At 48.8% G+C, this 16166-nt stretch overlaps 1 protein-coding gene across 5 annotated transcripts; it reads left to right on the forward strand.

Moving 5' to 3' along the window:
* The first annotated feature begins 1750 nt into the window (after positions 1–1750).
* Positions 1751–15076, forward strand: LOC107076804 (izumo sperm-egg fusion protein 1). Of its 5 annotated transcripts, none has more exons than XM_069180776.1 (9): positions 1751–2019; positions 2819–2893; positions 3758–3844; positions 4308–4328; positions 4522–4611; positions 5806–5918; positions 6442–6598; positions 7398–7575; positions 14272–15076. In XM_069180776.1, the coding sequence occupies exons 1-9, from the start codon at positions 1800–1802 to the stop codon at positions 14309–14311; spliced, it is 981 nt and encodes a 326-aa protein (XP_069036877.1). In that variant the 5' UTR covers positions 1751–1799; the 3' UTR covers positions 14312–15076. The 5 variants fall into 5 exon arrangements, with proteins under 5 accessions (XP_069036877.1, XP_069036875.1, XP_069036882.1 ...); XM_069180774.1 differs by lacking the exon at positions 14272–15076 and adding an exon at positions 8191–8439; XM_069180773.1 differs by lacking the exon at positions 14272–15076 and adding an exon at positions 8232–8439 and having other exon boundaries at positions 1755–2019.
* Positions 15077–16166: the final 1090 nt, after the last annotated feature.

Below are 16166 nucleotides of genomic sequence, written 5' to 3' on the forward strand. Positions count from 1 at the left end.
ATTCTCTGAGGAGAACAGGATGGCACATTGTTTTGTGTAAGGTGAACAGTAACGTGAAGTACTGACCTCCGCATACCAAGAAACTGGAAGTAAATTATGGGAATAATTTAATAAATGTTGAACCAGTGTCAGTTTTGGAGAAGTTTGGAAGGCCAGTTTTTTGTTAATTTCTAGTGGCTTTGGGAAACCCTTAAAACAATCGACTGTCTGCAAGTGTCCTGTGGTGTCTGGAATCCTGTAGTTCCCCTGCATAAAGGAATAGTCATGCTATAGTGTTTATAATCCTTCTTCACTGTCATGGCTTAGACAAGTCAGTAAGAGCACTTTGAGGAAGTTTGGCCTCTGTAGTAGTAGTAGTAGCAGTAGTTATTCCTTACACTGATATTGTGCTTTTCTGAAAACTCCACTCAAAGGACTCCCCTCCACCACCACCAGTGTGCAGCCCCACCTGGATGATGCTCCAGTCCGCTTACCACACACCAGCTCTCAGTGGGGAGGAGAACAGAGTGATGAACCCAGTTCAGAGATGGGGATTATTAGGAGGGCAGTGGGAAATTTGGCCTGGACAGTGGGATTAACACCCCTACTCTTTTCTTTTTGCCAGTATGCATATCACCCTGCAACTCACAACTGGCAACCCATTGAACCCACTCAGCAGGTGTGAGCCTGGTCAGTACCTGGATGGGAGACCTCCTGGGGAAAACTAAGGTTGCTGCTGGAAGAGGTGTTAGTGGGACTAACAGGAGGGGGTGCTCACCGTGCGATCCATGTGGGTCTTAATGCCCCAGTATAGTGACAGGAGGACTATACTGTAAAAAGATGCCGTCTTTCAGATGAGATGTAAAACCTCAAGGTCTTGACTCTCTGTGGTCATTAAAAATCCCAGGGTGTGTTGTAATACCCCTACTCTTTTTGAGAAATGCCCTCTGAATCCAGTGTGATTCCTGAATTAGGACATAGAGAGGAGCTCTGCTGTGTCATAGTGAGATTCCCAGATTAGGAGGTGGAGTTGCTGCTGTGTTATTGTGTGTTTTGGAAATTAGACCAACTCACTTTGAATCTCTTTTTTTTGGCTGGGAAGTGCAATTTTTTCAATGGTGTTCACAGTGATATGAAGGATCACCTTCAATACCTTCTGTTCATTAAATTCTTGAAGCTAAAGGTTTTGAAAGTTTTTTTTTGCTTTAAAGAAAAAATATTTTCAACCCCTGGATTGCTGGATTGTCAGTGGGGTGAGATAAGCTATTGTAGTAGTTTGGAAAATACAAATGTATCCTCCCTTTACAAGAGTTTAGCACATAGAGTTAAAAGGAAAAAAAATATGATAACATCCATAGCTTTGTTTTCTTGTTTGGAAGTAAAACCAACTTCAATTACTAATTTCCCAAAGATTACATCTAAGCAAGACATTTCACATTTTGCTCTGCTGATTCCAAGGCATTTTCTTAGTCAAGGTTGGTAGATCAGTAATGAACAAAAGTATCTCTTCATCTGGTGTTTCTCCTTGTCCGTGTCCCTGCTCCCTCCCTCTAACCTCTCTCCCTGCTCTGTCAGTGCTGCTGCTTGAAGGGAAAGTTCCCCATTTCAGGCAGAGTGCACGCCGGCCTGAGCCAGCAAGCGCGGTGATCTCCTCATGCTCCACTGTCGTGATGCTGCTCTGCCCTTGACTCCTCCTGTGTGCAGGTGTGTTGCCGTAGCGATGATGTCACAATGGGGTCTGCATTGTGACATCACTGCTTGTCCTGTGATGGCCCTTTTAAAAGGTTTGAGTGTTTGTGTGTGCCTCAGGTCACTAGCACATGATGGCTTTGCCCATTTCACTTCTCCTCCTCTTCTTCTCGCTTTTTCTCCCCGACCTGCCCTATGTGGGCAGCTGTCTGCAGTGCGATCGACTGGTCCAGTTTATTCACGATGATTTCCTGGAGATGCACATCCAGAATCAGCCATCCCTGAAGAAGGTGATAGACCAGGCATATGTCAACTACAGGCTCACTAGCCAACACTTCCAGGGTGTCATAGGTAAACAGCCTTCTTCCCATCTTTTTTTATCTACCACACCTAGTCTTCATCCTCTCCCTGGTGGTCTGCCTTCCCTCCTGCTTCTGATGTGCTCCACCCCCTCTGCTTTTCTAACCTCCCTGTGTCTCAATCGGTGTCTCCCTGCCCCTGCTCTCTCTTTTGCTTCCTGCTCTTTTACCATTGCGAGCCCAGCAGTCCCTGTGGATGGCGAGAGGACGGGCAGGTGCCACTCTCTCTCTTGCTGGCGGCACTGCCAGCTGCCCAGCGCCTGACATGACAAGGATACCATGGCTGGCTCAAGCCCGGCCCTGGCTGTGCGGTCACTTCTGGGCAGCAGTGTCGGCTGGACAGACAGCCGTGTTTATGCTGCATGGCGCAGTCTGTACTCTGAATGGAGATCTTTACCATGTGCTGGGCCCCTCTAGATCTCCCTGCTCCGTGCTCTGATTTACTCTGGAGCTCCCTGCTCCGTGCTCTGATTTACTCTGGAGCTCCCTGCTCCGTGCTCTGATTTACTCTGGAGCTCCCTGCTCCGTGCTCTGATTTACTCTGGAGCTCCCTGCTCCGTGCGCTGGGCCGCTCTGGAGCTCCCTGCTCTGTGCGCTGAGCCACTCTGCAGCCCCATGCTGTATAAGTTTTCATTGCATATAAGTGCACACCATACCTGGCCTGCTGGGAGTTCTGAGTCATTTGGTCCGTACTCCCATTTCCTGGCTTTTGGAAATTCCTTGTAAGTAGTTTCTTTGTGGTATAAAAACTAAGAGCCCTTCCCTTTCACCTCTCTGTGACCCCTCTCCAGATGCCAGCACACTGTATCGCGCACGTACTGAGTACCAGAGTGAATTCCACAAGTTCCTCAACACCCCTCGCCAAGGTAACGATGAGCAAAAAAATGCCTCTGTTCCACAAAACCTTAGGATATGAAAGGTTGTTTTGTTCTTCAGTACATGATACCTACTATGTGGTGGAAAATAATATACTCTTCTTCAATATGTGAATAGCAGACACAGAAATACATCTGCTGCATCCCACTATTAAAACAGGTTTATTTTCATTTGCCAATTATCACTGCTAATCTGTAACAAATTAAATATGAGATGCTTGTAAGATGTTGCTGTTTGTGTTGGCTAGAAGAAAACGATACCTGAATCACACAAGACATTTATTAGAAGATGATTTCACAATTACATAGTTTAAAAGTCACATGGGATGTGTCTCACATGGGATTTGAACCAGGAAGTCAGGAACTTTACCCCGATGAGGTATATGAGGGTAAACAAACATGAAATATATATAACTCTTTTTTTACATTGTTAATCCAGCAGAAATTATTTGGGTTAACATGCCATTAATGACATTAGATTATCTATTTAACTTTTAATTTTTGTGTTCTGAAAGCAGTGGGCCAGTTCCCCAGAGCCCACCAATGACCAGCCGTGTGTGTGTGTGTCAAAATACAAACTTTAACACCTTCATTGAACCATTTGTGTGGATAACAGAAGTGTAAGCAGCTGTTTTGCATGTCTTTATCAGGTGCTGATTGAAAGCTGCCTCTATACCCAATGAATAGGGATGCCACCCTCTTTGCTAGATTACTGTTACAAGGAGAAGGATCTCGGAGTAGTGTGAGGCATGCTGATGATGTCATTGCTGCAGACCGAGCCTGGGCTATAGTGCTAACTCGGGTTCAGTTCACAGGCGAGCCAGCCTGAAGCACTGTCTCCCTGTCTCTCTCCAGAGAAGGACCTTGTGTTTGAGCTGATCCAGGTGGTTGAGAAGGGAAGGGGAATTCTGGAGAAGCACCTGAAGGGGTTCATAGAGACAGGTACAAGCACGCCCACCTGCTAGCTGCCCCTGTGTGCCAACGCATCAGATGAGGACAGCGGTCTCCAACCCTGGTTTCAGAGAGCCCCAGTCCAGCAGGGATTGTAGAGCTCCACTACATCATCAATCTCTAAAGATCTGGAACAATTCTGAATCGGTGTCAATTAAGCAGGTGACTTGATCGTTTTGGACTAAAATTAAATGAACAGATCACATGCTCCATTTATCAGTAACGTCTGGGTGTTGCCAAGCTTTAGAAACAGCTGATCTGCAAGACTAACTGGACCAGGGCTGGAGACACCTGGATTTGACAACTGTGATTTACCACGGTAAACTAAGCACATGGAATAGAGAGATGTGGCAGCACCAGGACTGGTCTTTCACAGCTCTGAAGGGAAAGGATTGTTTTGTCTTTTGCATTGATCTTATTTGTATTTTGTTTTTTTGTTTTTTGTCCTTTTTAGGACTTTGTCCAAACACGTGTGGTGAGTTCCTTTCCTTGCTCGTCCATGTCCTCCTCTTCCTCCTCCTTGTCCTCTCCTCACCTCCCCTCGACTTTCTCCATCCTCCCACACCTAGCAACCTTACTGATCACAGATTGCTGTGATCCCTCTCTTTACCTGTCCACCCCTCTCCCACTCCCCTTTCTGTCCCGTTGTCTCTCTCCCCCTGTCTCAGGGCTGATGTATCAGAGAGTCATGAACTGTTCCTCCTGTCACCCGGCGGTACGTACCTGTGTGTCTCCCACTGCTGCGGAGAGCTGTGGAGGTGAGATACTGTCCCCTACTGATACTCTCTGTCTCCCCCCAGTCCTGCTAGTCTCTTCCTGTCTCCCCTCATACAGTATCTGTTGAACCGAAAACTCTTCAAGGGGTATCTCGTGGTCTCTGGGTCCCACAAGCCGTACAGCTTTCTTCACACTTAGTGTAAGACACGGATCTTCATCTCTGGTCAATGAGAGCCTTGATCCAGCAGGCGTTATAAGTCACCATTCAGTCAACATTTTCTAAAGACTTCAAAGAATTCCATCATGATCAATTAACCAGGTGACTTGATACATTAAAGTAATTAAAAGACCATTTTAATTAAAACTAAATTTGAGTGCCCTTTAGCTTTAGAAGAACAGCGTTCTCTTAATCGAAAAGACTGTTTGTTAATTCATTATTAGCTTGTAGGTGTTGCCAGTCAGAAGGAACAGCGACCTACAGTATAAGAGCAACTAGACTGGGGTTCTGTAAGGGATTAGGTTGGTGTTGCATGGGAGTGGGAGTGGCAAGGGTGGGGGCGGGGCCAGATTGGGGCGTGTCTCGAGAGATGGGTGGACACGCCAGGAACTGCCAATACTCCCAACAGTGGATGAACCAAGAACGTGGGTCATCCTGTGTGACAGTTTGTCTGGTTTCTCTTTATCTTATCCCTCTCTGCCTCTCTGCTCCCCTCGTCCTTTTTGCTCAGAGGATCTCCAGTGCTGACCTGCACGCAGCAATACTATCAGTCTGTGTGTTATTAGCAGTTCTGTTTCAACAGTTGCCTGATGCCATGCATTTGGTGGCAATGTTACCATCTTGTCAGTCAGTACAGTTATTTCTGTGTGAGCTGACACAGCTGCTTCTGCACATGGGCTTCCTGCTCATTCAGCTGTTTGATTTGTTGAAGGACGTTATTGAGGCTATTTTAGCCTTTTTGCAAACAACTTTTTGAGGCAAAATGTAGGCTGATTGTTATCGACCAAGCTGAATTGAGGAACTCATGTTTACTCCCGGCAGGGTGCAGCTGAAATAGGCCTCACACGTGCTGAAGGATAGATTTCCCGTGTTTGTTCAGAACTGGGGTGTTCCATTTTAGGGGATTACATTTTGGAATGTTCTGAATGTAAAATGTATATATCTTGTTATTCTTAAGTTGCATTGAAATTTGGATAAAAGGGGGTTAGACGTCACCCCTCTCTCTCTCTGACTGCAGTGTACAGAATCCAGGTGCCCGAGGGAGGCCAGGCTGTGCTAAACTGCTTCCTGCCTTGGCACAGCCTCACCATGGGCAAGGCAGAGTACCAGTACTCCTGGGCACCCAACCTGGTGAGAGATGGGCACTGATACACCTGCACTGGAGACACATGGCTCAATATATTCACAATTCAGATACAAACAATGTGTATGCGGAAGTACACAATGTTAATCATACAAACAAACATCCACACTTTAGGGTTTATGCATGCACATTTGCACAAGGGTGGCATGGCAGTGTTGCATTTAGTACAGCTTTCTCACAGCTCTTTGGTCTGGGGTTCGAGTCTAGACTGGAGGGCTCTCTGTGTGGAGCTTGCATGTTTGGTGTCTCTGTATTGCCCCTCTCAAGCCAGAACTGTCCCCCCCCCCCTTCCCACCACCTGTGTCCTTCAGGGGCTGGGGTGGCACAGGGATGATGTGTGTGTCCATCCTGCAACAGACTGACAGACTGACACCCTGCTTGTGTTGCCCTTGTGTGTTGCCATAACCCTTACCAGCAATGTGCAGCTTCCTGTTTGTTTGCACAAACCTAGCAGGCACTGTTGATCGCTGATCCTGAACCTACTGCCTGTGCCAACCTCTCTCCCCTCAGACTGCTTCCAGCGAAGGGGATTTTGAGGTGGTGATAGCGACCCCAGATGCCCGGGTTGTGCTGAACCAGGTGCGGATGGAGGAGGGGGGAGTGTACCGCTGCCTCCTGCTGTCCACCAACGGCACTATCCTCACTCGCATCCTGTTCCTGCTGCGTGGTGAGTCCCAGGGCCAGGGAGGCAGAGCAGCTGCAGTGATAAGACTGGAAACATGATCTGTCACAGTCCTGACAGCTTGATGTCTTTCACACTTTCAGTCAAGTACAAACTCGGTCCACATCCAAACTGGAACAGACTCAAACTCACAGATGCGGTTTGGCTTGGCGTGGTGCAAGATGCTTAGCCAGACACAGTTGCTCATGCAGGAGGCTGAACCTTTATATACTGGCACTGTACGGGTGGGGAGGTGCTCTTTTTCATTTGGGTGGGTTCTTTTTGGGGGGTAGCTCTTCAACACATTTACACTTGTGACTTTCCTCCAATTCTCCCTCACTATCCAGCTCTGATTCCCTGTTCACTTTCTCTCCCTGTTCTCTCTCTCTTATCATTCTCCTCTCTCCCTCTCTCTCACCCCCTCTCTCTCACCTCCTGTCTGTCCATCTCTCTCTACCTGTTCATTCTCTGACTTCTCCTCCTCTCCCTCACTTCCTGTCTGTCCATGTCTCTCTCTCTGACCTCTCCTCCTCTCCCTCACCTCCTGTCTGTCCATCTCTCTCTCCCTGTTCCCTCTCTCTGACCTCTCCTCCTCTCTCTCCTGTGTTTCCCTGCTCCCTCTCTCCCTGCTCTGTCAGTACTGCTGCTTGTAGTTAGTTGCAGCTGTACAGTTCACACAGAAGTTAAAATGGAATATTAGAAGAGCTGATACCAATACTGAACACAACAACAGACGTCTTAACAAGAGTAATAACAACTATGGTGTCTGTCTCTCTCTCTCTCTATCCCTCTATCGCTCTCTCAGTCACCTCCCTGCCGCCCACTTCTCCCCTGCCGGTACGGACTCTCCCCTCCTTGCCCCCTGATAACAGCACCTCCCCCCCCACTCCCGTGACCTACAGCGCCCCCGTGGTCAGGGGCTGGGTGGCTGCGGTGACAGCTGGGAGTGCGGCGGCATGCGTGGGCGTCCTCGCGGCCTTTGGGTGAGTGACATAACAGTGCCACAGGAAGTGACATCACGGCCGCGTGCTATACTACCAAAAACCAACACGGACACCTGGCGACGGTGGCAAGCACTTCCTTTTCCGGCAGTTCAGTGGCAGCAATATTCCTGCTTTATTAGTATTACAATATGAATGAGTTATTAATAGCTCGTTATTAAGGGAGCTCGAAGGAAAGCCAGTTAGACCTCACTGCTTCTCTTTTCCTTTCTCTCTCTCCCTTATGTTTCCAGCACACGCTTTCTCTCTCTCTCTCAATTCAATTCAATTCAATTCAATTCAAGGTGCTTTATTAGCATGACCGATGGGTACAATCAGTGTTGCCAAAGCAAATAAAAATAATCAAATTAACATAGAACAAAACAAAAAATAGAAGTAAAATAAAATCTACAGACATGTCTGTCTCTCTCTCTCTCTCTCTCTCTCTCTCTCTCTCTCTCTCTCTCTCTCTCTCTCTCTCTCTCTCTCTCTGCTTCCTGTTTTGGGGTGCTATCAGTGTGGGGGTCCCCGAGCTCGGTGATAAAGGCTTGCTGCCTGTAGCAGATTGAGGGTTTAGTACGGAAGCCGTGTGGCTGGGAAATCTGGGGCGGGCTGTAGCAAAGGGGCAGTGCTGAAGGCTGGGGGTCTCGCTCCGTCAGGGTCTGTGTGAAGAGACAGAGGGGGGCTCAGCGGGAGGAGGAAGACAAGAACATGACTGAGATGGTGGAGCTGCTGGAGTGAAGAGAGACCTTCTCTGCGAGGGGGGAAGAAGAAGACGGCACCTCCGCTCACAGCGGCCATGGTTTGTACTGAGAATTGTACACAATTAAACATCGCCTCCTGGTTGTCAAGGGCGAATTCAGTTGGTCTCGGAGTCTGTCGCGAGATTTGTTTTTAAGTCAGACTTTTGGGTGTAGAACTTGAGAGAACATCCAAGGTAGAGGCCTGTCAAGCCCATTTGGTGGGTAATAACTACAGTGGGTGCACGAAGGTTTTTGTGGCTGGTTCACTTGCACAGGAGGCAGAGAGAGAGGACAGAGAAAGCGTTCCTCTCTGAGAGGCAAAGCAAAGATCAGGACTCCTACCACCCCGAGGCCCTGCTCTGCCAAGAGCTGAGCCCTTGAAGCGCTGCCCTGAAGCACGCTGACTCCTGCATCCACTGCTCAATCCACACAGCTCACAGGCAAGCAAGTCACAGCACCAGCCAGACAACACGACCTCACCCACTGGGACAAACACAACATGCGCTGAAATGTTACCAGCTCTAAAAAGACAAAAGACAGTGGTGGAGTATCTGACTAGGATGAGAGAAAGCAAGGAGAAACAGACCCTGAAGGAGTACAGGGACAGTGACCACAGCCTGGCTATACTGTATAAACTAGACCCAGGCAGACCTGGATACCCATTGAGGGCAGGCCCAGTGACCACAGCCTGGCCATAGAAACTGGACACAGGCAGACCTGGATACCCAGAGAGGACAGGCCCAGTGACCACAGCCTGGCCATAGAAACCGCACACAGGCAGACCTGGATACCCAGAGAGGACAGGCTCAGTGACCACAGCCTGGCCATAGAAACTGGACACAGGCAGACCTGGATACCCAGAGAGGACAGGCTCAGTGACCACAGCCTGGCCATAGAAACTGGACACAGGCAGACTTGGATACTCAGAGAGGACAGGCTCAGTGACCACAGCCTGGCCGTAGAAACTGGACACAGGCAGACCTGGATACCCAGAGAGGACAGGCTCAGTGACCACAGCCTGGCCATAGAAACTGGACACCGGCAGACCTGGCTGCCTAGAGAAGAGAGAAGCAATGACCTGTAGAAAATAGCTTTGAAATGGAGGAGCACACATCAAAAGAAAAACTTTGTTGACCATTCCACAAATTTAGGCAAATTTCCAACGAGCTCAAAGAATCATCAAGCTCCCTCATCACCACCCCCTCACCTCAAATAAAATTCCCCGCAATCACCTCTAAGTCCCGAAAAGCTGTGAATCAGCACTTCCAGGCCATTCACAGGAACGGATTAATGTGCTGGAAAGCTTTCAGTTCAAAATCAAGACTGCAGTGAATTAAAACGAAAGCACAAGACCACATCAGCATCTCCAAAAGAGTTATTCCTATCGCTGCAGCTAGTGGTGAGCTCTGGCCACGCATTCCTCTGCCCTGGGTGTGATGTGGTCAGACCAGAGAGAGAGACTTTGACCTTAAGACAGTTTTAGGGAAAAGAGTCGTTGCCGAGCAGGGAACAGAGAGAGAGAGAGAGAGATAGACAGGATTTCCACAGCAGGCCCAGCGGGCGAGAGGCGGCCCAGCGTGAGCGTGCCATGACATCACAAAAGGATGTGAGAGACAGGCAGGGGAGGCAGAGGAAAGGAGGAAGAGAGACAAGCTTGCTGAGCATATTGTTGAGCCTACAGTATCTCTAGGGGTTCCAGCTCTGAAATGATGTGCCGCATCAGGTAGTATATAAACATCAGCACAACCAGCAGCCATATCACCCTGCAACTCCCAGCTGGCAGCCCCACTGAACCCACTCAGCAGGTGTGAGCCTGGTCAGTACCTGGATGGGAGACCTCCTGGGAAAAACTAAGGTTGCTGCTGGAAGAGGTGTTAGTGGGGCCTGCAGTCCATGTGGGTCCTAATGCCCCAGTATAGTGACGGGGACACTATACTGTAAACAGGCACCGTCCTTCGGATGAGACGTAAAACCAAGGTCCTGACTCTCTGTGGTCATTACAAATCCCAGGGTGTTTCTCGAAAAGAGTAGGGGTGTACGCCGGCATCCTGGCCAAATTTCCCATTGGCCCTTACCAATCATGGCCTCCTAATAATCCCCCTCTATGAATTGGCTTCATTACTCTGCTCTCCTCCCCACTGAGAGCTGATGTGTGGTGAGCGTTCTGGCGCACTATGGCTGCCGTCGCATCATCCAGGTGGGGCTGCACACTGGTGGTGGTGGAGGAGAGTCCCCATTACCTGTAAAACGCTTTGAGTGGGGTGTCCAGAAAAGCGCTATATAAGTGTAAGCAATTTATTCAATATTATTATTATCGGAAAGGCACAGCTGGTGAGTCGGTTGTCTTTCTGGCAGCGCAAAGGCCCTGATCTCATGGTGTGTAAAAACCCATGGAGAAGTCAGACTAGGCCGACGGGTACGCAGACTGGCACGGCAGCACACCCAGGGAAGGACAGACGTTGCGGAGGTGGCGGGGTAGCAGGAGAAGGAGATTCTGGGAAGGCGATGGGGTCAATCCCTCTTGGGTTTTCCGGGGATTATGGAGCTGGCAGTGGATTAACTCCTGGCATGACGCTAATCCACACTAATCCCACCCTGATCTCGGCAGAGAGAGTCTTGCCACCAGGATGGCAGATAGGAACGGCGAGAGTGAGGGGGCGAGGAGAAGACCGGGCGTGTGAGGGCAGTAGAGAAAGGGCCAACGTGTCTGGGAGGGAGAAAACTAAGAGTGAGAGGGGAGGAGTGAACAATTTTTTTGGGGGGAGTGAGAGGGGCAGAGGATTTTGGGAGATGGAGAAGAGAGACCCTGACGAAGTACAGGCCCAGTGACCACAGCCTGGCCATAGAAACTGGACACAGGCAGACCTGGATACTCAGAGAGGACAGGCTCAGTGACCACAGCCTGGCCATAGAAACTGGACACAGGCAGACCTGGATACTCAGAGAGGACAAGCTCAGTGACCACAGCCTGGGCATAGAAACTGGACACAGGCAGACCTGGATACCCAGAGAGGACAGGCTCAGTGACCACAGCCTGGCCATAGAAACTGGACACAGGCAGACCTGGATACTCAGAGAGGACAAGCTCAGTGACCACAGCCTGGGCATAGAAACTGGACACAGGCAGACCTGGACACCCAGAGAGGACAGGCTCAGTGACCACAGCCTGGCCATAGAAACTGGACACAGGCAGACCTGGATACTCAGAGAGGACAGGTCCAGTGACCACAGCCTGGCCATAGAAACTGGACACAGGCAGACCTGGACACCCAGAGAGGACAGGCTCAGTGACCACAGCCTGGCCATAGAAACTGGACACAGGCAGACCTGGATACTCAGAGAGGACAGGCTCAGTGACCACAGCCTGGCCATAGAAACTGGACACAGGCAGACCTGGACACCCAGAGAGGACAGGCTCAGTGACCACAGCCTGGCCATAGAAACTGGACACAGGCAGACCTGGATACCCAGAGAGGACAGGCTCAGTGACCACAGCCTGGCCATAGAAACTGGACACAGGCAGACCTGGATACCCAGAGAGGACAGGCTGTGCTCCCACTGCCGGCGGGGAGAAATATAGACAGAGGTGCACTTTCTTCTGTACTGTGACAGATACTCTGGGATTAGAGAAACATTCTTCCCTAAACTCAGAAATCTAGTCCCAGAGTCCCACACCTGCCAGAATCAAAATGGGTCCCAATCCTACTGGGAGAGGGAGGAGGGAACTCAGTTGATCTGGCAGCCCAGTATGTGATCTCCTGTCACAGCCTGAGGAACAGTGAGTCTGTCTCCCAGTAATGCTCAATATGCTTACAATATATGTAAATATTTTATGACATATCTCTATAGTAAATGTCTGTAGATTTTATTTTACTTTTGTTTTGTTCCATGTTAATTTATTATTTTTATTTGCTTTGGCAACACTGATTGTACCCATCGGTCATGCTAATAAAGCACCTTGAATTGAATTGAATTGTTTGGGGAAAAAGCGTGCAGGAAGACCGGGAGAGGGTGAGAGTTTGAGTGAGGCAGAAGAGCATCCAAAAGACAGGAGGAGAAGACTGTTTAAGAGACTCAGCAACTCGGAAGAGTTTGGGAGAAATGAAGAAAGAGAATGAGAAAGCAAAAGTAGGACACAGAAGGGAAAACACGGAGCAGGGGAGAGTGACAAAGACAGAAAGCAAGGGAAAACAAGAGAGGAACATACTATTTTGTCCGAAACTGTGATCATTGAAGGAGTATTTCACATAGGCCTTTTTTCCCACGTTGAGGACTGACTACTGAGATGAGACGCAGGCATACCCCGTGCGTGCGTTCTATAAACACCGCACACAGGAACTGAAACACCCAGGATGCACCAGCCTCTTGCCTTGTTTCAGTATGTCATGTGACCGCGCCGGCCTCAGCGGTTGCCGCGACAATGGAACTGATGAGCAGAACGCCTCCACTACCTGTGTCACAGGAAGTCAGCCAGCCTCTTCCTGTATCAGTGCGCGAGATGCACAGCCCCAGGCAGAGGAAGAGAAAGTGGGGGTGGGGAGCAGAGAATGGTGGAAAACCGTGAAAGGGAGTAAGAGAGGGAGGCATTTCACTTCTTCCAAGCTTTATTAACAAAAAGTGACAAATCTGACATTCCTACCACACTCTTAACAGCACTTAACGTATCGCAGAAGCTTCAGAGCTTTAAAACTACTGTTGAGTGATAAAAAAAGTTCAGATATAATACAAAAAAACACTGTACCAATAGATATTTAAATGAAGTCTGTTAAATGCTAAAAAATCTAATATTAAGCAAAATCTATAAATTCTCTGATAATAGAACCAGAGAGATAAAAACAGTTTTGTGCTCTGAAAGTCCCACACTGCTTGATCGAAAGCCCAGATCAGGCTAAAGGTATTCAAGTTCTGCAAGGCAGTTAAAGTTGAAGTCCAGGCAGCTCTGTGGACAGAAAGAGACCAGATTCCTTGGCCAGACTTTCCCAGTCCTAATGATCATCAACAGGAGAGCAGCCAGCAGACAGGTGTCTCATAGCTCTCTCAAAGTGCATTGATATCCTGTCTCAAGCAATTTGGAATCGCCGCTATAAATCCCAAGACCGTACACGGGGAAAATGAGGAAGTGTAAACCGACTCTTCCCACGTGCCCACCTTTCAGCCAATCATCTTTTAACGCGTCACAGGAAGCACAGCCCCATACAGGAGGATCAAAGCTGATTGGTGGAAAGGTGGGTTCCTCGCTGATAACACTGAGAGCCCTAATGCATGACTTGGAGAACCTGGGTCACGATCAGCTAGTTACAGGACCCAGGTTCGAACCTGCTTTACTGGTTGAGTAACTCAGGAGGCCCCATTCTGCCCTGGTTGAGGCTGGGGGAGAGGAGGGAGATGAGGAAGCTATCATATCGTGAGTGAGAAAGCCGGAGTGAGTTCATACTGGATTCTGAATGAGATTAAGAAAAGGCCAGAAGAAAGGAGGGAGGCAGTGGATTGAGAGGAAGAGAGAGAAGGGCGAGACAGAGACGGAAAACTGTTCAGACCGGATGGACTGTTGAATTGTGTAATACCTTTGGCCGCAGTGATGTTATTAGCTAGGCTGATAAAATACCTTTGAATTGAAGTGAGATAGAGGGAACGAGAGAGAGAGGAAAGGGAGCACAAAGACACAGGGTTGAGAGAGCAGGGAGATGTGGGTGACAGAATGACGTCTGGCAATGGAGTACAAAATTGATCCCTATAAATATTTGTTTTGTGATAAATACCTTTTTTATATATTTCTGTTGATGAATGACTTTATTTTCCTTGCAACCACATATCAGATGCAGCTAAAACCTTTTTAATTCTCTCTTAGCTTTTCCTTTTAAGCTGCAAACACGAATTGCTTGGTTGCCACGATTAGAAATGATTGCTAACTGTGAACCCACAATGCTACAGTGATTGATCTGTCCTGCTCATAAAGGAGTGTTTGGGGGACCGAGCCAGGGAGGAGAAGAGAATGAGAGAGTGGGTGGAGGAAGAGTGTGAGTGAGAAAGCTGGAGGAGGGCAGAAAGCTCCCGTCTCACCCACGGGTGATCTCAGGCTGCAGAAAGGAGACAGCATGGTAGATACAAAGGGACACAGCTCTGGTTTTGAGTCAGCCCGAGCGCAAAACAGAGGTCTGAAGGTGAGTCACAGCACATTTCCGTTGTAAATTTGCTGTGGTACACGATTAATATGTCATAAATCACAGTACACTGTAGCAAAGTGCAGTGAAACTAAGTAAAGAGAAGCAATGTGCTGTAAAATCATGATTTAAACAAAGTAACGAATACCAATGTGTAGTAAAACCCATCGTTTTCAACAGTAAACTATAGCAATGTGCCGTAAAACTAGTGTTTTAAACCTATCCACAAAAAAGAGAAAACTATAGCGAAGCCTTTGGAAAAAAAATAATAAAACTAGATGTCAAGCAGACGTACTGTGCGCATTCTGCAATAAACCCCTACACAGCACCCCCTCTCTCTCCTGATTAGTCCAGACCTCTTTGTGTGCTCCCACACCACCCCCTAAATCCCCCCTTCTGATGTGTCCCAAAGTCACCCACACGTCTCCCACACATTGTAGTGTGCAACACCGCCGGACACACTCCACACACACAATCTACTGTCTCACACCGCCGGACACACTCCACACACACAATCTACTGTCTCACACTGCCAAACACACTCCACACACACAATCTACTGTCTCACACCGCCGGACACACTCCACACACACAATCTACTGTCTCACACTGCCAAACACACTCCACACACACAATCTACTGTCTCACACTGCCAAACACACACAATCTACTGTCTCACACCGCCGGACACACTCCACACACACAATCTACTGTCTCACACCGCCGGACACACTCCACACACACAATCTACTGTCTCACACCGCTGGACACACACAATCTACTGTCTCACACCGCCGGACACACTCCACACACACAATCTACTGTCTCACACTGCTGGACACACACAACCTACTGTCTCACACCGCCGGACACACTCCACGCACACAATCTACTGTCTCACACTGCTGGACACACTCCACACACACAATCTACTGTCTCACACCGCCGGACACACTCCACACACACAATCTACTGTCTCACACCGCCGGACACACTCCACACACACAATCTACTGTCTCACACCGCCGGACACACTCCACACACACAATCTACTGTCTCACACCGCTGGACACACTCCACACACACAATCTACTGTCTCACACTTCCGGACGCACTCCACACACACAATCTACTGTCTCACACTGCTGGACACACTCCACACACACAATCTACTGTCTCACACCGCCGGACAGACTTCACACACACAATCTACTGTCTCACACTGCTGGACACACACAATCTACTGTCTCACACCGCCGGACACACTTCACACACACAATCTACTGTCTCACACTGCTGGACACACACAATCTACTGTCTCACACCACCAGACACACTCCACACACACAATCTACTGTCTCACACTGCCGGACACACTCCACACACACAATCTACTGTCTCACACCGCCGGACACACTCCACACACACAATCTACTGTCTCACACTTCCGGACGCACTCCACACACACAATCTACTGTCTCACACTGCTGGACACACACAATCTACTGTCTCACACCGCCGGACACACTCCACACACACAATCTACTGTCTCACACCGCCGGACACACTCCACACACACAATCTACTGTCTCACACTGCTGGACACACACAATCTACTGTCTCACACCGCCGGACACACTCCACACACACAATCTACTGTCTCACACCGCCGGACACACTCCACACACAC

This window comes from Lepisosteus oculatus, chromosome 2, assembly GCF_040954835.1.
Source record: "Lepisosteus oculatus isolate fLepOcu1 chromosome 2, fLepOcu1.hap2, whole genome shotgun sequence".
Taxonomy (NCBI): domain Eukaryota; kingdom Metazoa; phylum Chordata; class Actinopteri; order Semionotiformes; family Lepisosteidae; genus Lepisosteus; species Lepisosteus oculatus.